Here is a 25036-nt window from a genome sequence, read left to right as displayed (position 1 = left end):
GTGTGACATATATTATCTTCACAGTTTATCTTCAGGCAAGCACTTTCTGATAAATAATAAAAATAAATAATTGTGGCAGAGGAAAGAATGCACTTAAACAGCTTCTCCCTTACCTGGGATCTGAATTGCTGAGCCTTCAACTGAACCTTCACCTGGACCAATCAGGAAATCTGATCCATTGGTAACATCCAGAAGCAAAAATGGTGGAGTTACAAGTTCATTTGCATTTACATCCTCTGTATTTATTGTCTGTTTGTTATAATCAGGAACTGAATATTCATTTACAATGTTAGAAGAAATAGTTGTTGATTCTGGTTGGGCTGTTTGAAGTTTCACAAGTTTATCTGCAGATGGTGGCGGTGAGATTGGCCAAACACTGGCTTCCCCATCAGGACCAAAAACTCCACCTGCTTTACTCTCATGTGGAATTGGAGAAGGTCTGCTATGTATCCATAACAAACTCCCATCAGCACTATTTCCATCTAATTGATTTAGCTCCTTTATCTTCTCATGAGTTTCTTCTTCTAAAAGGTCTTCAGTATCAGAATGAAAAAAGCTTGATGGTATCACTCCTTTTGAAAGATGATCTTCTAAAACAGTTGTTTCTTTTGTAGCATCTTTTGGCATTTCTTTTGTTTCCTGTAGATGCCCACCAGATGTAGGTATACTTTCAAGGAATCTGTTCTCCAGTTCCACATTAGGAAATGCTGTATTATTGGACAAATCTTTCAGAGCAGGTTTGTAAGTTACTGCTGTGTCAGCACTAACCTCTCTAAATGTTTCTGGTGCTGGCAAACCATGTTTGTTAGAATCAGTTGACGATGAAGAACTTCGCATGATTTCTTCTGGATGTTCAGAAACATCATTGAGTAAATGCACAGTCACAGGCAGTTTGGGTGTTTGCGTTGTGAGAAGCAAGTTCTTCATATCTGTTTCTACTGATTTTGTGAGTTCAGTTTTCATTCCTTCGTATAACTTGTAGCTTGTTTCTTCAGATTTAGTTACATTTTGTGAAAGAAACTGATTTGAAGCAGTACTTTCTTCAGGCTGATGTGTTGTCAAAGTTTGTCCTGTTTTTAGAGGCATGTATGCTAGCGTTGAAGGAAGAACCACAGGTTCCTGTTTATCCATCTGTACTTGTCCTTCTCCTGACATAGTGGTAATTTCACTTTCATCAGCTACCACTTGATCATCTGACACAGTTGGGTGTTTAGATTTGGATTGCATCATTTTTCCAGATTTTGTATGTTCGGTTCCATATCCTAAGTCAGTGGTATTTTCTTTAGAACTAACTGGAGATGATATGGTGGAACTGACAAGAAGAGGTCGTAGTGTTGGAAGCAGAATGGATAGTTTAGGTGGGTCCTGAGAAATTGCAGTTTCTGTTGTGAAAAATGAAACATCTCCTGAACCCACCTCTGATGCTGGGGTATGATCAGATAACATAGATTCACTGTGTATGAACTTATTACCTACAGAACTTTCTTGGTTACCTGTAATTTTATCATCAATTAACATTTCGGGTGTTGTATTTTGAATTTTCATTGCTGATGTATAAATATTATACGTTGAGTGTCTTCCAGGCCTTTCAGTTGTATGATCTATAATGTCTTCAATACTTGCACTTGATTTCAAATAATCAGCATCAATAATTGTTGTTTCATCAGGTAGTACTCTATGCCCTGTTCCAATAACATCAATGAAGCTAGAAATATCCTCAGAATAATTTCTTTTGAAACCAACTACAGGGATTAAATCTTCATAGTCTTTTATGTTGTTTGTGGAACTCTCATATGAAAAGCTCTCTGAAATGTCACTATCAGATGTTGCTGTATTTTCATGGTTCTCTGTGTGGGTGTATGGTCCTTTTTGGAATCCATCCATTGCAGCACTTGTGTTCTCAATGTCTGAATAATGAGGAGGATGAGTTAGAAGTGGCAGTTCCCAGTTTGGCAACTCAGTAAATGATTCAGATTTTTTCTCTATTACATCTTGCCACCCAGATCCTTCTCCAGAACCATCATGTTTTCCAACACTCAGCACTTTGGGCAATAAAGTGGTTTCTGGTGTTTCTATTGTTCCAATAGTAGAGGGTTCAATAAATATCTCTGAAGCAGGAGTCATATTTTCATGCTTCACAAACACCCAGGCTTGCCCTTGGGAAGTTCCATCTGTTGCAGCTAGTATTTTTTCTTCTTCCTGGTAAGACTTTTCTTTATTCTGATCTTCAGAAATGAACCAATTTGTGGTAGATGTCTCAGTAGGTACATTAGATAACACTGGAAAGGTTTCATCACTGGCTGAAGACAAATTGTCTTCTAGCATGGGTGGATATTTAAATTCATATTTGGAACCATCCGTGTGCCTCTCAAATTCTTCCTGTTTTTCCTCTGAAAAAAGTTCTTCTGAACTTTTAGGATGAAGAGTATCAAGTTTTAATGCATTAAAACTTTCTGTTAATGTAGCAGAATTCCCAGGTGCAGTAGTATGAACCATAAAGAACTCATTTTCTGAGCCTTGTTTTGACAAAAATGGAACATTCACTTCTCTGGTTATTGGTCTATACATTGTAGATGGGGAGGAAAGCATGTGACTGTCTTTGGAAGGAGTAGTCTTTTCTTCCAACCATTCCTTCTCTGCACTTACTAATAAAGTACTTGCAGTTTTTTCATATGAAGGGGGATATTTCTGTAAAGATTCAGTAACAGAATTAATATCAAACTGTAGTTCTTTTGCATGTGGATTAAATGTAGAAGTACCAGTAATTCCTGGCTGTTGTGTTATGGAGTCTGTTTCTATAATTTTTCTTTTTTCTTTATAATACATTTCTGCCTCCAAATGGGGGGGCTTATCAGAAGCTCTTGTTTCCAATACATTTGGCATTTCCTGTTCCATTTTTGATTTATTAACAAACTCTCCCATAGTACTTTGGTTCACTAATGTTACTATGGTGGTACTACTTATATTTAATGTTGTAACTGGTGTATGCTGAAGTATGCTACGTTCTTCACTTTCGTTTATTTGATTTTTAGATCCTTGTATCAAAAATTCAGATGAAACTGGTTTTTTGGCAGAAGAGTATGTTATAGGGTCTAAGTCTCCAGAACCTGATTCAATCAATGGTAATTTACTATTTTCTTTTTCTGTAGGACTATAACTTTCCAGCATCATACTACTTGTGTCATTAATTGATTCCTCTCCAGAGCCTATATCCACAAGATCAATTTTTTTGGCAAAGGTAGTTGGAGAAATATTTTTTCTATCTTCCAGCTGAAGAGATTCCATTCCTTCATTTACTATGAATTCAGAAGTTCCTTTCTGCACAGTTATGTTATTTGCCACTACTGTGGAATACTGTGCAGTACTGCTGGAATGTTTTACAGTCTTATCAGTTTCTCTTGATTCTGGCATTAACTTCATTCCTACACTGATGTCAGGAGAAATGTTTGTCATACTAGATGTTTCAAACAAATTTGTTTGCTCTTCTATTGCTATATTTGTTATCACTTCTTCACTTGTCTCCCCAACAGACTTGTCACTAAATGGCAATAGCACACCTGCCTCTGGTTTATCTGATGTTCTTTGGCTGTAAGTTTCATTTTTTGATTCTTGACTTTCTATTTTAGTGTCTGTAGCCTCCCCATAAAATTTAGCATCCAACACATCCATTGTATGATTAGTATGAATTGCATGATGGGGGTCACTTGAAAGCCTACCTATTTCTTTTCCTTTACTGCTTCCATATTCAGACCTCACTGAAGTCTGTGTAGTGGCTTGACTCATACTATCAATTCCTTCAAAACCTGCATTTAGAAATTGGGAGTCAATACTTACCACTTGGCTGGTAGGACCCCCCAAAAGTATTTCTCTATTAGGTTTCCTCCAAAATTCTCCATCACCAGATTCTTCATTAATGGATAATCTATTTTCTGTGATTTCTTTGGTTCTGAGAGGAATGATTGTTTGGGTAAGAGCTATGGATCCCTCACTCACAACTCTGATGTTATCATGGAAGTATTCATTGTTATTAAACAAATTTTCTGTGTTGACAGCAGTTGAATTCTCCATATTTAAAGACATAGAGCTTGTACTGTCTTCCTTATCCTCCTCCATATTGATCTGATTTTCAGCAGTGCTCAAAATTATTTCAGTAACAGAGTCAGTAGTAAAAGATTCTGCAACAGTATGTTCAGCAATAAACATGGTCTCTTTATACAAAGAAGCAGGAGATTGTGAAGCAGAAGGCATAGGTTTAGGTGGCATAGGTTTTCCATCAATTGAGAAAATTTCCTTACTAGAATATTTTTCTTGTTCTCCTGGTTTTGTTAATGCACTAGTTGATTTATAACCATCTTCCTGAATAGACCCTTCTGGCATATTCAATAAATTAGTACTGGAAGTTGTTGTCAATGAATTTATATAAGAATTAAGTATATTATGTCTAATTGTTGTATTATAATTTCCTTGCAGAACAGAAGTGTCATGTTGAGCTACTATGTCATCTCCTGTTTCTAAGGATACAGTGGTAGAATGAAGTAACCAGTCTTGAGTAGAAGCTGTTAGAATTAACTGTTCAGAGTCTTCTTTTATCTCTATGCTCATTGTGTGGGGAGAAGCAGAACTTATTGATTCAGGCTGGACAGTTAAATCTTCTAAGTGTTCTGTTTCAGACTGGCCATGGAAATATATTATCTCATGAACTTTATGTGTAGATTCTGAATCTCCACTAAAGACTTCTTCCATCATATCATATTCTGCTCTCAGCTTTTGTGTAACAGCAGTATCTCCCGTTGATTCATTTGGCTGCATTGTGGCTGAGAACTCATTATCAGACACCATGTTAGTTTCATTGATATGCAGAAAATTTACATTTTTGGAATGTGCTAAAATTTGATCACTTCTTGCTTCTTCAGCTTTTATATCTTTAGGTGCAGTGGTCACTTGCTGCTTTCCATTAATAAACTGCAATGGTGGAGGAGTTGTGATAGCAGTAGTATTCTCACAATCAACTTCTTCACTATCATCTTCCTCCAGATGATATATTTCAGGATAGAAATGGTCAACAATTAGGGTATCTTCAGAAACATCCTCAGGACTTGCTGTACAGGGTTCATCAGTGGCTGATTCACCATCTAGTGGGGGTTCATCTAGTTCATGATGGATGTAGTAACCAAACATATCCCAAAGTCCACGCAATGAATCTGTAAAACAAAGAACCTTTAATAATAATTTTAGCATTTTAATTTGTCATAGGTAGTAATTAATATAATATAAACAGGAATATTATAAAATGCATTAAAAGGAAAAATGTATCAAATATCCCATGTTTATCCAATAAAATGTTCTTGCCATCAGGAAGGGTCCATTAAGTATCTCTTAAGTTTTCACAGACATTTCTGCTCTGAAAGACACACAATGCTGCCATTGTATTCCTAATCATTGAACAACACACCACAATTATTTTAAATTTGGTTCTCTGTCAGTTATGCAGACCTGGTCTAAAGATCAATAGAAGGTAATAAAAAACTTTTGTTTTAGACATACTGTATGTAGAATATCAAAACATTTCAGTAGGTATCAAAGAGCTATCTACATCAAGTAGGCATTAATTTTTCTTAGTCTTTATAATACTGAATTGATATAAAGACAATTTGCACAAATAAACTTTTCTGGGATGACATTCCCTTTATTTTAGACAAACTTGCAACCATGTTTTCTTTTGCAATATTCAAACAATTCCTCTTCACAGCTCCCTTATAAAGAAATGTTGATATAAACAGGGATGATTATCACCCTGGGCACTTTTCACTCTGGAGCTTTCACATTAAAAAAACCCCATAAATCTTTAGAATTCTAGTTTACATTACTAGTGAATATCTGCTTCAGAATACACTAGGGATTCTCAAATTTTGAAATATCATGGTGTCTAAACTGATAAATATACTATCTATGACCTTATTGATAAAATATGGTTTCTTACACTGCTGTTAATCAAAGAATTTTGTTGGTGAGGGGAAGGGACAAAACTGGTAATGAGAGTTATATCAAATCACTGTATGCAGATACAGTACAGTGTACCTTTCTTATTTTGACAGTGGCTATAAAATAAGGAAGTCAGGGTTCTAGTAAGCTCAGCAACTTTTATATGGCTTTAAGTCTTGACCTAAAATGTTCAGCGGAATTTCCCAAATAGTATATTATAGCTGGTGAGTGAGATAAATATAAGAATGCATTAACCATGGAAGCAACACTTTAAGGATCAGTGAACTCAGTAGCAAATCTGAATCTTTCCAAACACATTTTACTAAAGTTTATGAAATCATTTACATTGAGCAATTTTAGTAAAGGTTTTTAAATATTTCACCCCATACTGTAATTAATCATATATCAAAGACGTTCATGGTTTAAGTAAAATGAGAGTGTCAAATATCTAAGTATTTATTATGCTTGGAATCACTAGTGGAAACAGTGTTCCTTCAATCTAAAGCAGATGTGTCAAACTGCCAGCCCGCGGGCCGGATGCATTACGAGGAAACCACGCCCACCCCATTGCCAGCAATGGCAAAACAGTCCCGATACATTGCGCAATGTCACGTGCCATTGCAAGTTTGACACGTCTGATCGAAAGTAAAGTATATTTACTTTAGATTGAAAGCGGAAGGTCATTTAAAATTCTCAATGCTGGGAAAAAGCTAAATGTTGCTGAACAGGTTAATAAATTGCTAAGCACATTGATTTGTGCTTCTTAGACTGTAAGCCGCCCTGAGTCTTCGGAGAAGGGCGGGATATAAATGGGATTAAAATAAAAATAAAATAAATAAAAATAAAGACTCCTTAGCAGCTGCTTATCAGTTAAAGTCATAGAAAGAAATCCAAAACACATCCTTTCTTTAAAGAAGCTGATGTTAATGTATCACTGAAGTCAAGAATCTGGAAAATATTGATGAAATTAAGTGTCTTTATCTCAAAAGCTGCAAACTTGGGCCTATTTGTTGGGAAGTAATTCACTGAATTCAGTGGGACTTCCATATGAGAACAAATACATTGAATAAAGTATTAGCTAATCTGGCAGTTTAAAATATTAAAATATTAATTTATATTACAATAATATAATAGTGGTACTTTATAACTTATGGTGGTCCAAGAGAATAGCACTGGTGTGTGAGAGTGTGCGCATGTTCTGAGGTGTTTCAGAGCATACTGTAGCTCACCTCTGTAATTCTTTAAACACAGTTCAATATCGTATATGATTACAAGTGTGTGAAGTTTGTGTCCAAATCTTGTAATATTTTAGGCAGAAATAGTAAAAATAATCACGACACTTTGCAATCACATGAGAGTTTTATCCTGTAGAAAAAATGAAAGTAGAGTTTAGGTCTTCTATATTTACCTTTAGGGGGTACACTACTTTGCCTGCATTATACAGTCATTTCAGTGACTGTGTATTGGTTTATATAAGGAAGTTTTGAAAATGTTGATATGATGCAAAATTTAAAGTACAAAAACTAACCAGAACCCTAAATAATGGAAATATATTTCTTATTTTGAACTATTAGCACAGTCAATAACTTTAAAGAAAAACTAAGGCTGGAAATCATAATTCAGTGGCAAGTAAAATCATGTAATACATGCAATAGATAAATAATAAATATGCATATTGCTGTATTGCACATTTATGGATCCTATTTATTATTTCAGTTGAGTAAAAAATATTTGTTTACTAAGCATTACCTGTTGTTTAGTCAGGCAAGCCAAAAAGCTATTGTTTCAAGTTAGGCTTAGATATTTGTCTCAATTTCATAAAGTTATGATCAAAGAAAAAATTGGGAAACTAATCCTTTCTGAAAGGGAATTTAAGAACATTACTATATTATAATGATTCCTACCCCAGAAATGTTAGGTGGCAACATTTCATGTAATAAGTCATTGTTGTAATGATCACCATATTTATCAAAGCCAAAGCTTAAAATAACTTATCAATGTTAAACATCACATTGTAAAATTGTAAATTGACACTTCTAGATATTCTACTAAATTAAAAAGAAAAAACCTAATGCAAGGGCTGTGCCATATAGTTCCTGTATTCATCTATGATTTTGATTGCTAATGTAAAACGAAAGATTTTGTAAGGTTAATTATTTAATAAATGACACTAAATTTTAAAAATAGTTCATTAAATGTGTTTGAAAAGCATTGTTTAATATTAAGTATTTTTACTGTATGAAATTATTTATATTTATAGTACCACACAGAACATTAGCTCTGACTTTGGCTTAATGAGCAATGACCCATATCTGTGCTGCCTCAGGATATTTCTTCAGAAATAACATTTAGCTTGCATTGTCTATGTCAGACTTCTTTTGGCTCACAAGGCAAAATACTGCTGTTCATTCCCATAACACAAGAGTTCAGATAGCAAAACTATGAACTCACCACAAAAGAATTCCAGGAATTGCTATTATTAAATGTTATCACTATATATAATCATGTTCATATTTCTTATACCTCCTTCGCTTATAGATAATTTATTTTGGATAGATAGAGTTTAATTAATTCCTTGGTTTGGTAACATCTAGTATCAGGTTGTTCGTCTTTTACTATTGTGACCAAAATTTCACAATGTGAAAGAACAAAACATTTGTGTTTTAATAATGTCTGAAAGGAGAAATGACTTGTTCCAATTACATTTTTTTCTGACTGGAAATTTTTATTAAGAGTTTCATCCACGTGAAAGGCATGATTTTAAAAGTTGTACGTGTTATGAACTATTTTTTAAAAAAATAATAGAACTTATACCACTAATTACATATTTATGTTTTTGTAAGCTACCCATAATCATTTAGGTGGTAGTATATAAAGTTGTAAAATAATCATAAGGAGTTATTGGGTTCATGATATCTTAAAAGCCACAAGTAAAACACTGGTATTTCTACAGTATGTAATAGCCTTTTTTTTTTTTGGCAACAGTGGAAAATGCAATACACACACATACACAGAGTAACATGTTACATAACAATGCAGTTTCATAATTACTATTGGTAATGTGAAAGAACACAAACAAAATCATTTATAATATGCTTCTCAAAAGCAACTTACAATGGTAGGCAAAAGATTATTTACTCCACTATTTAACCTTAAAAACCTATTGCTTGCTGTTATATGAAAAATGGGAATAATAAATTCTCCAACAACAGACATATCTTTCAAACATTTCAAATAATCTCTCTCTCTCTCTCTCTCATACACACACAGAGAGACGGGGGGAGTGAGCAAGGGAGCGAGAGATGGTTGGCTTAGTTCTATATATAATAAGCAAATAGTGAATACCTATGTCAGATTCATATCATCACAACGTATCTGTTATTAAAATATTGACATCCACTGCAAACTGTTATGTTATGAAATAACATAACATATATTATATACTTTAATATCAAAGGCTTTTACTGATAGGTAATGTCTGTCAAAAAAATGTCCCATTTTGGAATAGTATGTTGCTCTAAGTCTGTTATAACCACTAGGGGAAAAAAATCTAATCAGATTTTTAATATGTTTTTTTCAGTCTCCCAAATGCATTTCTAACACTGTTCCAGCTTCTATCTAGAACTGGGTTACCCAAAATTAAAGCAAATATTTGGTCATTTTGACACCTTGACTAACACATAGCCTAAAACCAATTGGATTGCTTTTGTTAATATAATCTGACAAAAGACCATCACAAGCAAATTACCTTCTGACAAGTATATTATCTTTAGGATCAGAAAAGTCTATGGAGGTTATTAAACAGAAGTTTTAACACATAGAATTCAAAAATTGAATTGCCCTGTACACCGCCCCGAGTCCCTTGGGAGAGGGGCGGTATATAAATCCAAATAATAAATAAATAAATAAATAAATAAATAAAAATGATTTAAGTTATTTAAGTTATTAAGTTTGATTGGCACCATAATGTATTCTGTGTCTATATAACCTTTCTTTTCTCAAGAACTTTAATAAACATTAACTTTTATTGTTTTAGAATTTTGTTCATGATACTTAACAGTATTTGAAAAGCATTTTTCATCAAATATGAATGAAACAGAATACTCATTTGAATGTTAGATGAGATTCAATCCCTACAATAGTAATGAACTATCTAGGGATAATTCTCAAAGGTAAAGGAGGGCTCTTTCTTATTAAAAAAAGAATTAAGAGTGTCTCTACTGACAAACTGGTGAAATTCTCCACATGGTTTTATCTTTTTAAAGAACTGGATAATTCTGCATGTAGGATTCACTACTTTTGTCTCAGAGAATAACTAAACAATTAATACTCTGTCAAGAGAAAAAGCTTTCCTTTATCAGAGTTCCTATAAAAAATTAAAGGCATTATCAGACTGATTTATAGGTTCTATTAATTATATATAAATCAAGCCTATTACTTTTGTAAAAACTTTCAAATTAGCTATCATCTATGTGCTTTCAGGAATAGTCCAGAACTATACTGTGGCACCTTTGGAACATCAACCACCATCACCAATGAATTTAGTCCTAATACTAATGACTAGTAATGTGTTTTTTCTTCATGAGGCCGGGAATACTCTGGTAACAGGAAACTCGTGTGTAAGATTCTGATTTTCTTTGTGATCTTGCTTCTATTTATACTTCATTGCTTTTAAATGGTTTTTGAAGAATGCTTTAATTGTTGATTTTATTATACAGCGTCTAGAGCAGGGGTGTCAAACTGCCGGCCCATGGGCCGGTTGCATCATATGGAAACCGTGACCATCCCAGCTCCGTCAATGCAAAAGACTCACGATATGTCGCGACACGTCACGTGATGTGGCAAGTTTGACACCTATGGTCTAGAGTCACATTTGTGAGACAGCAATATAAATTTTGTAATAAATAAATAAACAAACAAATAAATAACTGCTGGGAATTTTGAACTTCCATAAATAATTTTCAAGCTTGCTAGCCTGTATTGCTTTCTTTATATTAAAGGCTGAACCTTCATAAACAAGTTCTAGCTCAATTCCTCAAACAACTCTAATATATGAAACCCAATAGGTTTAACAATAAGTCACGGATTCAAATGTACTACCTTAAAATATATATGTCCCTAATCTTGCCACATTGCCCTCCCTTCAAGATTCTTTCCTAAAGTTATCCTTGATTTAGAAGACTATTGTCCATATCTTCTAGCTTTTGAAGTCTTCAAGTGATCTTTGAAAACCCTGTGGCTGGATTTTCAAAAACACAACATTGTGGAAATCTGTGACATACCTGGCACTTGACTCAAAGGGCTTAATTTATTCAAATCAACAAAATGCTCAGTTTTAACCCACAGTCTGACTGCAATAAAGGATGCTTACTCTTTTTGTTTTAAAGGATCTGGTTGTGATTAACATGCAAAAGGCAATTACTTTGTATATACAATTTATATTACAACACACTAAGATAGCATTTCACATGCAGGCAATATCCAAAGAACAATAACACCAAAAATAATAATAATAATAGGAAGCTGCTTTCATAAAGTAAGTCTATTTTAAAAAGTTTAATTTCAGATTGTTTGAAAGCATATATTTTAAAACAAAATCTGCTGTAGAATCTTTTTATAACATCTTTTTCAATCATTTATGTAAAGATGCTGGCTTGTAAATTATTTCTAATACAACAGAAGTCATAGTCTCAGTACCTTCTGATTCAGCAACAATCTCACTTTAATCCATGAACTCGTCACCTAATAAAACACTTAAGTAGAAATTTTTCTGTGGACGGGGGGTTTCCTCGTACACACCCCAGACCTTCAATCATTAATCTGAATTAATATTTCTTTTAAATGCAGTGTTGTAAAGATGCTATGTCATTTACCATCTTCCAGGATATTTTAAATTCCTAATGTAGTTTACAACTACTGAAAAAGTTAGTATCATGCTAACTAGTGTACAAACCACTATAATTATGATATCTGCAAACTGGATACATTTTGTATCATTGGGAAGAGATAAGACATTCTTTATTTAACAATGGAAAGGCACTTTCAGGGTCAAGAATCTAATCCAAACAGTTGAGACTTCCATATAAAAACTTCCATGTTGTACATCACCCAGAGTCACTTTCTTGTGAGATGAGCTGCTATGCAAATATAATAAATAGATAGATAGATAGATAGATAGATAGATAGATAGATAGATAGATAGATAGATAGATAGACAGACAGACAGACAGACAGACAGACAGACAGACAGACAGACAGACAGACAGACAGACAGATAGATAGATAGAACAGTACTTAAAGTAATTCTTGGTTAAGCAATCTATTCATGCCCACTATAAAGAACAACAGACATAGGCAACAATAGATATTCTATTTATGGAATAATCAGAAAGGAATATTCTGTGAAATTTACAAGGGTAATGTGTTGCTTGGGGGGGGGAAAGGTGAAAAGGGGATAATATAATTCTACAAAACAATGTCATTAAGATTTTTTTACTAGTCATGATATATTCACCATTCAGAAGAAATCATCACATTAATTCAGAATCTGATGACATCTCTGTTCTGAATACCCAGATTAAAGCTGCACAAACAGTGCCTTCAGCTAAAACTGAATTTTATTTATTTATTTATTTATTTATTTTAATTCCATTTATATCCCGCCCTTCTCCGAAGACTCAGGGCGGCTTACAAGCTTAGCAGTAATAAATAAATAAATAAATAAATAAATAAATAAAAGGTTTGATTATAACCTTCCAATTTACATATTATTTACTTTACCCAAATTGCATAATATATTTGGATGTAAACAAACAAAATTAGTGCATATTTTGTTTAGCTGATAGCACTGCAAATGCCATTGTTAATAGCTACACACTATGGAATGTTAACATATGGCAATGCTACACTCAAGTAGTAATGCATGGTGTGGAAGCCATGAAAGTATAATGTCTTGTTCCACAGGTAATGAATTTCAATCAAATGATATGGTAATATTAAGCAGTAAGCTCAAATAATATTGTATCAGTGTTTAACAATGGTAATAATTTCCATATTCACTTAACCAGCAACTATTAGTAATATCCTATTATGAAGTATTTCAATATTCAGATATAAAAGATGCATACAATAATTGAGGACTAGTTTATACATATAATTTGTCATATGTCTCTGAGCCAAATATCCATATTAGGTTGAACATCCAGTCTCAGTATTACCTGTATCTTACCTGTATCATTTTGTGGAATAGCAACAATATATACTATGTCAGTTTGGTTTTCCAACCCTGTATCAACCTCTGAAGTAGCTGGGGGCTCTTCTTGAGACTCTAAAACCTCTGTGGGTGGTCCTGTGGGCTGGGAAACTGCAGTGATAGTTGATGAAGTAAAATATTCAGTATCTATTTCTGGCTCTACCGTTTTGCCTGTAAAATCATCATCAGTAGTTTTAATGGGAGAAATAGATTCATCAATTATCAGCACATCTTTACTTGTATCCTCATCAGGCTCCCTATCAATCAGAGGTGGCTGCGTTTTGATAATTAAAGGTTTGGATGCTGAAGGTGGTGGGATTTTATCTACTGCAGTACTGACAGTGGTGGCAATGCCAGTTACCACCATTGGTTTGCTTGTTGCACTAACTGAAAATGAAATAGGTTCCATTCCTATGTTCTCTTCTTTTGTTCCTGATCCTTCTGGACTATGAGTTGAAGTATCTACTTCCACCATATCAAACTTTTTAGTGACAGGAGCAGCTTCTTCTCTAGAGATGGGGACTACCAATTTGTCCAAGGTAGAGCTATGTTCACTTCTTATAGTGGGTTCTATGGGAGGAACACCTGTTGCTATCTGCTTGGGATCAATGATTCCAGGAGAAAATTCAGACAGTGTGACTGTTTTGTAATCTCTCATTTTTATATCAGGACTTGTTTCTGTAGTGGTATAATTTATTTCATATGCAGATCCTTCAGCAGCTACGTCATGTTCAGGTAATGAATATAATTCTGGAACAACAGTGGGGAAAGCTGGGTCAGTGACCAATGTTTGCATAATTAGATCTCTGGTAACAGATTCCTGTTGAATCACTTGTATGACTTCTGTGAGTGCTGCATGAGTAGTAACTATACCTGAATCTTTAGAAATCTCATCTTCTTTGGTGTCTGAAATCAAAGAACTGCTATAGTCTTTCTCTGAAATTGCAACAGGAGTTGCGGTCTTTGTGGCATCTGTAAATATAAAAGGTTGATTTATTTCAATACCTTCTGTGACCATTGCTGGGTAATCTTCTCTTGAAGTATCTAAGTTTGGTTGCTGTTCAGTTGTATTCTCCTTATTAGTCCAAATGTATTTTGCATCTGTTTCCATTGTTTCTTGTTGCAAATCTGGTGTTGGTGTTATTAGGTGGTGACTTGACACTTCAGCTCCATAGCTGGTAAAGAATCCTTCTACTTCATTTACATCTGTAGCAACAGGCATGTGCCTTGTGGCAGACTCGGACCCAAACATGCTTTTTTCACCTATTGATACTTCTGATTCTGAAAATATATCTGAAGCTGTGGGTACTGGAATAAATGTCACAGTATCTTTTATCTTCTCTGAAACTGCAGGTGCCACTGTGTGCTCTTCTTCCTTCTCTACTGAATCTGTTGAGTGTACCACTCTAATTCTGTCAGATGTTGTAAGCACTGGTATTTCAAAGCCTGTTGAATAAGCTGGGGCAGATATTGTTTTGCTTTCAAGTGAAGTTGTTACTGAATCTGGGGTATCTGTGGCATTCTCATCTAAGATAGGCATAGAAGATACAATTTTATCTAGCTTAGAAATGGTACTAGATGTTATTAGCTTCTGATCAGGCAAAACAACCTCTTTCTCTTCTACAGATTCATAAATACTAGTGAGCAATTCTTCTGGAATGACAATAGTTGTGAGTTTATCATCACTTTTTGCTTCCACTGGTATTCTGGTGGGTTGTGTGCCAATATGTGTTTCTTCCTTTGTTTCTAAAGGTACACTCAGGTTATTCCCTGCTAGAGCATCCACATGAGTTCTTTTTGGAGCTACTTCTATTTGTTCAACTGGACTTTCAGAACTTGCTTCATGGAGATCAGAAATATCTTGGGTAGGTATACTCTCCACTAAGTCACTTAACACAGTCTCTGATTGGGTCGTTTTTGACAAATCAGAAATGTCCGTAACAGTTTGAGGTAGAAGGGTAGATAAATTAATGATTTGAGGTGCCTTCTTTTCTTGTTTTACTTTAACCGTTTCTGATGTGAATAAAGTTATATAAGGATGAAGTGTAGTTTTTGGAGGAATTACATTTAGTTCAGTTAATGATTTGGCAGATCCACTTTCCAAAGGAATATTCAGTTCAACAGTTGAAGAATCAGATACATTCTCTTTACCTAGCAAAACATAATAATAAACACATTAGAAATATTTACACTAGTTTTGTATTTTATCATTACAATAGCTTGAATCCAGAATGAATTTTAGAGATACTGAACACACATTCTTTATCTCAGCCCATGACCCTAAAACATTATTTGTTGATGCTTTGAAGAGAGTAATTATAATTAAATGAATCAATTTACCGCACATGTAAATCAATACATCAATCTGTAACCTATTTAGTTGATTTATGGAATAGGTCAAGTCTCTTAGGAACACAAAATCAGACTTAGTAATACTTTGTATAATCATCATCATTATCATCATCATCAATTCTTGTGGAAATTCAATGAAGCAATTTTTTAATACTGCAATAAATAGTTATTTAAGTAAGATTTTTTTAAAACTGGGAAAGATGGGCCACCAGTTGCAGCAGAATTTATGAAACTTAAATTCAGTCATTTTCAGCCATTTTGAGATGTTGAATTATTCTATACAACTGTTCTGAGAACAAAATTAAATTCATAATTATTGTCCTTTATTCTTTGGATGCAAATATTATACAAGACTGAAAAGGTGGCTGCCCTTATGTTCTCTGAACTGATGATTATTGTTACTCATCTGAAGTCAGGAATTCTGCATTATTGAACAATTTGTGTTTTATACACTGAACACTGTAATAAACCATTCTGCAATTGATAGAAGCAATCTACCCAAGTTTATTATACTAACAGTTCACTTTATTTCAAAGGAACAGTTCTTCTAACAGTATATTTCATTATAAGGATGCACATAAGCAGGGACTTCATTGACTTTGTAGAATGTTCAGTTTTAGTGCAAAAATAGGAACTTGTAACCAGCAGTAATTCTAATGAACAGTGCACCTTGCACTGTCCTAATGATTTACAGAATAATTTCATGCAACAGCTTTAGAAAAACCAAATAAATGGTGATCCGCAACCTGTGGACTGCGGCCCACTAATGGGCCGTGGTCTAATCACCACCGGGCCATGTGAGTGCCCAGTTGGTGCATGGGTATCCATGCACACACCACCTACTCACACAAGTTTTGTTGTGGGCACTTGCAGCCCCACTCACTCAAGAGTCACCGTGAACATTGTGGCCACTCACAGTGGACACATGTACACATGCGCCTGCCCCACCCACAAAATCTTCCCCTCTTTCCCTCCTCCCCCAGCTCTGGGCCTCCAACCCGAAAAAGTTGGGGAAACTCTGATATAAATTATAGCATGTTGTATACAGCCAACCCAAGGAAGAATTAAAACCAAAGGGTGCAAAGAAATAGGGCCAAATAATTTTCTTCCTGACTACTTTGTAACTATCTAAAGAAGGCTCTTTACACTATTTAGCAGGAAAAAATAACAGATATGGTGTTGTAATCCAAGTCCCACTCCTTTATACGTGCATGTCATATTAATGAAACTTGGGATTGCAATACTGCATCCACCATCTTGTTTTTTTGAAAGTATTTTATATTTATTACAGTATTTAATATTTATTTGACATTTATTTGTTTAAATATTTGTTATGTATATGTAGGGGTGTGGGTCTATACATATGTTGTATATTGTATGTTTAGGTGTGTGTCATGTATGTTTCACTTTGAGAGCGGGCAACCAAATTTCATTTTTGATGTGTGCCGTTGTGCCCACAGTAAAAAAATGACAATAAAGGTTATCTTATCTTTGAACACCCTCCACATAGATGCTGCAGGCAATAAAAATATATAAAATGGATAATGCCCTGTTCCAATATTTCTCGATCTTGGTGGTTAGGGAATTCTGGAATTTAAAGTCCACACATATCTTAAAGTTGATAAGGTTGAGAACCATTGCCCAATTCTGTCAATAGCTTCTGCTTTATTTTTTCCTGTTAAATTTCTCAGTACAGTACACTTAATTTTCCACAGGGATTTCATATTTGGAACTTACCTTATTATTCTTGTTTATACTTAATATTCATGAATAGGTTTAACAAAATCCAGAATATCACATTACATGTCCATTAGGGAAAAATTTTTATTCCAGTTTAGCCAGATTTTTGGGTGGATTTCAACTGATTTTTGCCAATTTGCAAAAATCAGGTTTATTTGACTATTATTACCGAGTACTGAATGATCATTATGAGCATCATTCAGGAAGCTGAATTTTATTTGTAAGATTTTTTTTAAAGGATTTAGGTTAAAGCTGTTTCTTCTCAAAGGAGACATTCAGTATAATTAAACTGCCTTTTGTCTAAAAAATGATCTAGAGGAATTTTTTTAAAGGTTTTACACCACTTTTAACCAATTGCTGTTGTACAGATGTTTTGCATTATTGAATTCCTTAATTCATGTGATCTGGGGGATATCTTTTTGTGCTTCTTCTGATGCAATACATGAGACACTTGTTCCTAATAAAAAAAATCCAGATTGTTTGCAGAAAGAAATCAGATTATCTTACTAAACATTTGTTACATCAAAGACTGTCCTAATTTATGTACTTTTTTAACAACCTGAAAAAAGCTGCTTTGAGATTCTTTGGAACTGGAAAAAGTGGTCCTGCATTTCCTTTAGGAACTTAATGTGGTACACAAAATGTGATATCCTCTCATTTTTCCCACAAAAACTTGGTGATGTGGAGAGAAAACAATTGGCCCAAAGCCACCCAGTAAGCTTCTATGGTGGAAGGTGGCCCTGAATTTGAGTCCTGCTGATATAATCTGATATCCTAAACACTTGGTCACAAATGCTCCCTTTTATATTATGTATTTTATGGAGCTGGAGACCACAACTCTTGAATATTGTCTAAACTGATTTTTTAAAAAAACTTATTCAAAAGATTAAGCAAAATAAAGCAAAATTTAACTTTATGAGCATCCTTACAAAAAAATAATAATGGATTGCTACAGTAAGTGCCTGAAAAAGTGTTCCCTTCTCCCCCCAAAATAAACTGGAATGAGTAGGAATATTCCATGTGATATAAAGAGAACAAGACTGTAGTAACCTGCTCTCTTATAAATATATTTTGGCACTAGACATGCCCACGATGGCAACCATTTTCTGTACCAGCCAGTTCTACACCAAGATAATTATTTTGTGGGAACATCCACAACATGTTCTTAAATTCTAAATGTGCTCCAGTCCCAAATGATTGCCTATTCTAATACCAATTAATCTGTTCTGACACATATCCTACATTGCAGCATCTAGATTTCACGATTTGTTTTAGTAGAGTTCAGTGAAAATTTGTAAACTCAGTTAAAAGAGTATGGTTAATTTCACTGAATTACTCTTAAAGAAGAAAAAAGGAAGTGTCATCAAATACTCTTGTATAGAGCAGGGCCCATTAAGAATATATTTTGCTCTAAAGTAGTATCTTGTTTTACAGTATTGAAAATTAATGAGTAGCCCTGGTAAGGTCTTATACCATTATTTCATTAATGCTTCCATATTCATAAGAAAAATTCTTTGAGGGACACATATATATGTGAGATACTTTAAACTGCATAGTCCAGCACAACTTCAGAGAATTTGTTTCTAATTAGATTTAGCTTAGCTTCGTATATAACGTTTTCCTGAAAATGAAAATAGTTTTTATTGTAAGCTGTAAATGGGCAATAATAATATATAGTGATTGGGTCAAAAGATGAACATTTCATACATTTATCAGTGCACCTGTCAAGATATTGTCATCACTAATATTTTTATATAATATTTTATAATGGGTGTGTGGGTGGGTGTGGGTGTATTCTTACTCCTTATCCCTATAACTCCAGCTAAGCTCATACCTTTCAAAAGGAAAGTAGGGCTACTGTTAAGACCCATTCTAACGCACTCTATAATTGATCATAAACTCTCTCAGAGCAAAGCTAGTAGTCACAACTACTGAATATGTCATGTATGGGCATTTGTGAGTGAGTAGTGACTATGAATCATTTAATTGGTTGGATAGGGAGAAGCATGTGTAAAGGAAAACATAGACAGCAGAAAGGAGAAAGGACATGAACAAGCAACTGGGGAGACAGTGATGGCAACATTGATGACTGCAGCTAAATAATATGTTGCCCCAAAATAATGTGATATCTGAAGACCGCTCTGAAAATGAGTAGTACATATATATTTCATTGTACCCTATACTATTCAGAAAGTCTTCCTCTGGAACAGTGTTGTTGGCTGGCCATAAAAAACAAAAATTTTCTCTAAGCTTTAATAATCTAGTGAGTGGGATTTATGAACTGAGTCTAAAACCAACAGTAAACATGAAACAAATTATTAGTATTTTAGAAACTATGTCAGTGGTTCTCAACTTTTTTTTCACCACAGACCCCCCAATACTTAATTTAAGATTGAAATAATAAAACTTCAAGCCTTTGCGGGCTGCCTGTGACATCATGGTCCCCCTAGGGGTCCACGGACCACAGGTTGAGAACCACTGAACTATGTTATGTCAGTAAAAATAAATTCATTATTAAAATGATTGCCATCATTGTTGTGGTTTCCATTTTAAAAACTGCTTGGGGCATTAAATAGCCAGAAAACCAAGTAATACCAACATGTGTACTTGGACTTAACTTGGCACAGCAGGTCTCAATTCACTATGTAAAATATATTGGTTTATTTGTTGATTAGTTTGGTTGGATACTAAATATTAATTGAGTAATTGGACCTGTCCCAGAATTGGGATTTTCTTTTTGTCTATATGCTCTGCACCACCTAGTCTTGTGTAATTGGAACAGTATGCAAACATTATAAAATAAATTGCTTTCTATTAAAAAGGGTAAAGGAGAATTAGAGCTCTGAAAATAAATCCAGAATCTTTACTGGGGAATGCCTGCAAGAACAACAAAGGATTAAAATTATATCACATATGATATGACATGATTATGTAAATGAAGTTATTATGCAAATTTTGATTTGATGAAATTACATCATTTGCACAATTATGACACAGGGAACATCACTGTTGCTATCGAGGAATAAATAAAAACATAATCTAGGAAACAAATAGCTGTCTATGAAAAAATCATTAACCATGTGAACCCCAGCCATCAATCAGGGAGAACATCTAAATTTTAGGATCTTTTACATGTTCTGGAAAATTAGTGACAATTATTTTTACTTTCCAAAGCTTTATTTTTCTATAAATAGAATTTATAGACTTCATAAAAAGTTTCTGGACTTAACAGAAAGGTTGACATTGTGTGCATATCTCTTTATTAAAAAGATGCCTTTCTGCTAAAGATTTGTTGTGTGACTCACAGAGAGATCACCATCATCTAGATAATTTCTTGGAGGTCTAATTCATTTCTGCTGCATCAGCACTCTTCATCATTTCCTGACTTTGCTGATAGTGACACACATTATATGAGTCTGGTGGTACTGAGCTAAAATTTGAGGTTCTCACATTATGCTACATACGTAACACAAGTAACTCAAGGATTGAGTAAGTAAGAACTTCTACTTCAAGATAACTGATAAAGGGGTCCAGTAAAAGATTTGATTTTTACTGTACAAACATGCATCCTACATAATCCAAGCACTGCTGCAAGCTTTCTTAGCTACTTTTTCCTGCAGCTGAATGTACATCTCCGATCCCTCCCCCACCCCACAATTAACCATTTCTAAATTACTATAATTATAAACTGTGCTTTGTTTTCTATCCTAAATATATTCTTTACAACAGAGGAATCCAAATTTATTCTTTATAATAATGAGTTTCTTTTTTTAAAATACTTGATGGGGACAAAGCTAACAGCAGCAGCAATCCAAGAAAAGCTCTCTTGACTCATTTTCAAAGCTCCACTTCCAATGTAAAATACCATGCTGTCTTTGGACATTAGACCTTTGATCAAGTTGCTTCTTAACAATGTTTTATTCAGGTTCATACGCTCAAGGTTCTGACCCCACACCTCAAAAAGTCAAAGGATAGAAGGGTTGAAGGCGAATCAAGAACACATTTATACCATTCATGTTTTAAATAGATGAGGACGTTGACGGCAGGTGGCATTCCTGAAGGTTTGAGCTACTTGCCATTTGGCAGATAAGGAACAACAAAATAGGAAAACAAGACAGCAGATGAAAAGCTGGGTTTGTATTCAAAATCACCATTAGTATGGCTAGGTGATTAAGTGATTAAGTTTGGACTACAAAACTGAATTCTTTAAGATTAAAATATAATCTTGCTGATTAGGATGGAATGATGTGTTTTTGTAATTTGACTATTGATAAGGGGTGAGGTATGAAAGAAGAGCTTTTTTAACTGAAGTACTAGGGAAGGTACTAAGTTAACTCAATTTTTTACACTTGTCTGGAGGGAGAAGGAGTCATATTTTATTTATCTTTTTTCCATTTCTTTTCACTTTTTTTACTTTTTATATCTTTGCATATTTCCTTGTATTACTTTTTTCAAATTTTGTATTTGTAAACTCTAATAAAATTATTGGGGGGGAAAGGAACAATTTGTATCCTTCTAAACAAGCTCCCATCCGTGGCCAAGTTCTGCTAAGCTTCAGTAAGAATTGTGTGGTTGAAATCCAACACATTTGGAGCACATTAGATTGGACAAGGTTACACAGTCATTGGAAACAGTTAAGGTTTTCCTTGGATATGCAAAAAAACAAGGTTCATCTAAGCTACTATTCTGTAGTCTAGTCATAGAAAATTGTACTCAATTTGTGGAAAAGTGATGTAAAAGTTTTTCCTAGAAATCAGGGAAGTAAAGATGAGATTCCCCAAACATAGACAAAAAGTACATCAGTTCTTTTCGTTAGCATGCAACAATTCACGAGCTGATTTTATTACAAGAAAGAAAACTCAGTAAATTAGAATAAATATGACAATTAAAATGTGTTGCAGAAATGCATTCTTAAAATAAATATCAAATATCCTTACGTTTAAAACAATATGCATCAAATTTGCTATCTGGGTAAGGAAAGCCAGTTTGATTCTCAAAGCGATATAGCGTTCGTACTCCAAGTAAACCTCCACCACACTGGATTCTTGCCACAGAAGCCGGATAGCGCACACTGCCATCTGCCAGCCAGCCATAATCACATTGGTCAAAACCATTTCTCCAGGCAGCATGCAGATCACCAACTGAAGCAAGAACTGCCTCATGTTCTTCACACAGAGTTTGGGCTTCTTTGAATGTTACCTTGTTGGGAGAAGTTACATGGAAGACATCACCTATAAAAATGAAAACAAATTAACTTTTTCAAAGAGGAATGCATGCCACAAATGATTTAAATGGAAAAGTTATTTTTAACATTATTGCTGTAATAAAATTGAGCTATTTTTGTACTACTGGTCTGATTTGTTGTTCTGATAAACTTTACCTTTAGCACAACGTGGCATAGTGGTATATAAACAGAAATCAAGTTTGAAGGAACAAATGCAATGTTAGAATGAGCTTCTGATTTGCTTCTGTATATAACAATTCTTGTTGAAATTGCACCATTATACAATGTAAATTTGGAAAGGGCCATTTAGGCCACTGATTTAGGTCCACTGATTGCAGAAATCAATATGAAAACTTTCCTGAGAAATTTTTAATTGATCCGTATTCCTGAAAAACCATTTCGTTTACTATTTATTTATATAAAATATCTATATGGCCACTCATCTTTCACAACTCTGGGCAACTCATAACAAAAGCCTCTAAAAGCCTCAGCCATCCTCCTTGGATGCCTCCAGCAAACCATCCAGCCTATCCCAGGATGAAGTTTCCATCTCACTGTCTCCAGCACCTGGGAGGAAAACTAGCTGAAGGCTGAAAGAATGAGAGTCTGCCAGATTCTATGGGGAAGGGTGTTCCACAGGAACCTAGGTTCTTAAGATGTAATTGTACATAAAAGATGTTGGGAGATGAAGCGAAAAAATGCTGTCCAGGGATAGGTCAGATATGAGACAGTACAGTCTGTAACTGACTACTGGGTAGGGCAAGAGCTCAGAAGAGACCTCTAGTTTTTTGGGTTGTAAAGGAGATGGGGCAGAATTGTACTTTCAGCCATGCAAGATTCTGCTAATGTAGCTTTACAATAAAGTAGAATTAGCTTATTTGGTCTAGTTGGTGAGGTTGACACTAGGTCCCACTAGATGTCAACACTGAAGGGAAGGAACTTGGAGCATGTCCTTCTATATGACCTGGCGGGATGGGCAGATATCCTTAGGGAGAAGTACTCCTGCAATAATCTTGTGTGTAGGGCTTTAAAGGTGATAACCAACACCTTGAAGTTCATCTGGAAAGAACTAGGAACCAGTGCAGGTTGCACAAAAAGCAGCGTAATGTGAACAAACAAGCACTGCTGCATTTCTCAGGAGAAACTTCTGGGTGGTGTTCAAGAGCAGCCCCAAATAGAGCACATTATAATATAATGAAGAAGTAACCAAAGCATTGGTAACCATGAGCCAGACTTCCCTGTTCCACAGGATAAAAGGGCACAATTGGCCCACGGGATCTGGGGAAAGCCCCCTCTGGTCATGGCTGTCACCTTGCTCTTTGAGCAGGAGTTAAGAGTCCTGGAATACTCCCATATTATGCACTCCGTCTGGGGAAATGGGACCCACTAATGATCAAGGTTAACACATTATGAGACCTTGGGACAGGCACAAAAAACTAAAGCCACTCTGTTGCTAGGGTTGAGTTGCAGCTGGTTCTTCCCCACCTATAGTTTCCAGGCATTGGAATAGCAGCACCTCAACAAGTATCACTCATTCACCTTTCCTATGGTCAGATCTCAGATAGTATATGCTTCTTGGTTTAGCAGTCTTTCCCTTTTGCAAACCATAAATCAGCAAAGGCATTCTATAAATATGATCATCATATCTTTGTCATATTTAAAGAACAAGAAGAATTCCTAATAGTTCAGGATTATTAGGGAATGAATGAATGTGCAAATTTAATGCTTAATAGTCCCACATACAATTTCTTCTATATAAACTAATTTCTATCATTTCTTCCTACAGGGAAAAAAGAAAACAATCTAGTTGAAATTCATAGCACTGAGGTATTCAGTCTTCCCTAAAGACATCATTTCAAGGGAGCACAATATTCCTCAGGGTCCTTGCAATTTACAGTCTCTTCTTCTGAAAATTCTATTCATCATGATGAGTATTTCCCAATAATTGGAGATGAGTAAATGACTGGAGATATCCACATCTTGTTAGAATGGCTGAATTCGGTGGTGGGGGTGGGGGAGTCATTTCAAAAAACAATGTATAGATCAGAGTTTATGTACTGTGAAGACAGAAGTACTAGCTTTCCTGCCAGAACACCTGAGTATATCCTCAACATCTCTGATAACAGGATACTATTTATGCAGATGACTAAATCACAGTAACACTTTTCAATAAAACAATAAAAATGCCATTAACTTCAACACTATATTTACACTGCTATTCTGCCAAGTATTTTCTGCTCATAAATATTCTCTTGGGTTTTCAATTTGACCCACTAGTTCTCTCTTTGTTTTATATTTAAAAATAAATAAATGTGAAGCTAGCATTCTACAAAACAAAATGAACCTGTCAAGCTTTCTATTTCCAGAAATGATAGTGATGAAACAGGCTTTCCAAAATTTCAAATACAACCTGATTTGGAAAAGTTGGGCACTTTTACTTCTATTCCATTGAATTCATCAAATTATAATAAATGTTAGCAAAATCA

At 34.6% G+C, this 25036-nt stretch overlaps 1 protein-coding gene across 1 annotated transcript in view; it reads right to left on the bottom strand.

Annotated features, from left to right (window-relative positions):
* VCAN (versican) overlaps nt 1-25036 on the bottom strand; it is a gene marked incomplete at its 5' end in the record, with an annotated part of 83469 nt that overhangs the window by 36036 nt on the left and 22397 nt on the right. The window contains 3 exons of the mRNA XM_081321118.1: nt 114-5201; nt 13211-15385; nt 22264-22557. Of these exons, the coding sequence (XP_081177244.1) occupies nt 114-5201; nt 13211-15385; nt 22264-22557 (7557 nt within the window). The remainder of the gene's footprint in view (nt 1-113; nt 5202-13210; nt 15386-22263; nt 22558-25036) is intronic.

Source organism: Vipera berus (genome assembly GCF_964194415.1).
Source record: "Vipera berus genome assembly, chromosome: 2".
Taxonomy (NCBI): Eukaryota; Metazoa; Chordata; class Lepidosauria; order Squamata; family Viperidae; genus Vipera; species Vipera berus.
The sequence above is the reverse complement of the archived record's forward strand: the minus strand, read 5'-3'. Positions and strand labels throughout refer to the sequence as shown.